The sequence below is a fragment of the Dendroctonus ponderosae genome, unplaced genomic scaffold (genome assembly GCF_020466585.1).
Source record: "Dendroctonus ponderosae isolate FM_Combo_2020 unplaced genomic scaffold, Dpon_F_20191213v2 Dpon_F_20191213_12, whole genome shotgun sequence".
NCBI classification, from domain to species: Eukaryota; Metazoa; Arthropoda; class Insecta; order Coleoptera; family Curculionidae; genus Dendroctonus; species Dendroctonus ponderosae.
In genome coordinates this window covers 577,809-578,800 of record NW_026017316.1, presented here as the reverse complement: position 1 = coordinate 578,800, position 992 = coordinate 577,809, and the positions used below count along the sequence as shown (strand labels likewise).

The window sequence follows — 992 nt, the reverse complement described above, 5'->3', positions numbered from 1 at the left end:
ACACTGCAAGGTGTTAATTCAGCCTTCTGTTTCCTTCCCACAGTTACAACCCCAAAACTCAGTTGGGCGCATTCGCCACTTTGTCCAACCCCAACAAATCGGGTCCAAACCTTAGTCGTCCTCCAGCCGCTGGCGCATGTTGCGCTTGGGCCCCCCCTGGATTTTGCGCCTCTTAAACCCGCCACTCTCCCCCACGCCTTCCTCCAGCATGTCGAGCGTTTTCTCCCTGAATTCCTTGACCTGCGGCTCGGGCTCCGCCTCCACCACGGGGCCCTCAAAGTGGGGCTGCTGCGGCAGCTGCCAATCCACCACYGGCGCCCTGCAAACCACCGCCCCTTTAACCCCAACCGAGCATCAGACCGCAGTCGAAACCACTCACGCAGGCTGCACCGTATGCCACTTGCCATACGGATCGTTCTTGCCCGGCTCCAAAATGGGGCCGTAAACGGGGGGCGGCGGCTCCTCCGCCACGCGCCGCTTCTTCAGCTCCTCACGCGCCGCTCTTGCGCTCTCTTCGGCCGCCTCCTGCTGCTCCTGCTGCGCCCTATAAGACAGAAACCGGTCAGACTGAGTCGGTGGAGAGGGGGCGACTCACCTCAGTAGCGCCTCCTTGCGGTTGTAGCTCTCAACTTCGCGAAACTGCTTGGCGGTGGCGCGGTTCTGCTGCGCCTTCTGCTGCAGCAGCGACAGGTAGCCTTCGGATGGAGCCTCCCAGGCGGTTTCTAGCCCAAAAAAAAACAATTTTTTTAAACAATTCGTCTTTAAGGCCGCAACATCACTTGGAATTTTCTAAAAAATTACCCAGTGCCAGGAATTTTCTGAAATTTTCAACAGTGTTCTACCAGAGTCTCGTCTACAACCACCCAAAATTCCTGCAGTCACAAGGTTATAGTTTTGGTTTTCTGATTTTTTTCAAAGAGAGTGACTACAGTGAAGCCTGGATTTTTTTACATCAAGTTTCAAAATTTTTCAAAAATTCCGCAGGAACTGGA

At 54.6% G+C, this 992-nt stretch overlaps 1 protein-coding gene across 1 annotated transcript in view; it reads right to left on the bottom strand.

The window, feature by feature from the left end:
* Window positions 1–11: 11 nt before the first annotated feature.
* Window positions 12–992, bottom strand: part of LOC109539333 (WW domain-binding protein 4) — a 10,145-nt gene continuing 9,164 nt past the window's right edge. Inside the window, exons 5-7 of the mRNA XM_019907011.2 lie at window positions 596–722; window positions 380–544; window positions 12–319 (exon numbers count right to left, since the gene is read on the bottom strand). Of these exons, the coding sequence (XP_019762570.2) occupies window positions 112–319; window positions 380–544; window positions 596–722 (500 nt within the window). The 3' untranslated portion in view covers window positions 12–111. The remainder of the gene's footprint in view (window positions 320–379; window positions 545–595; window positions 723–992) is intronic.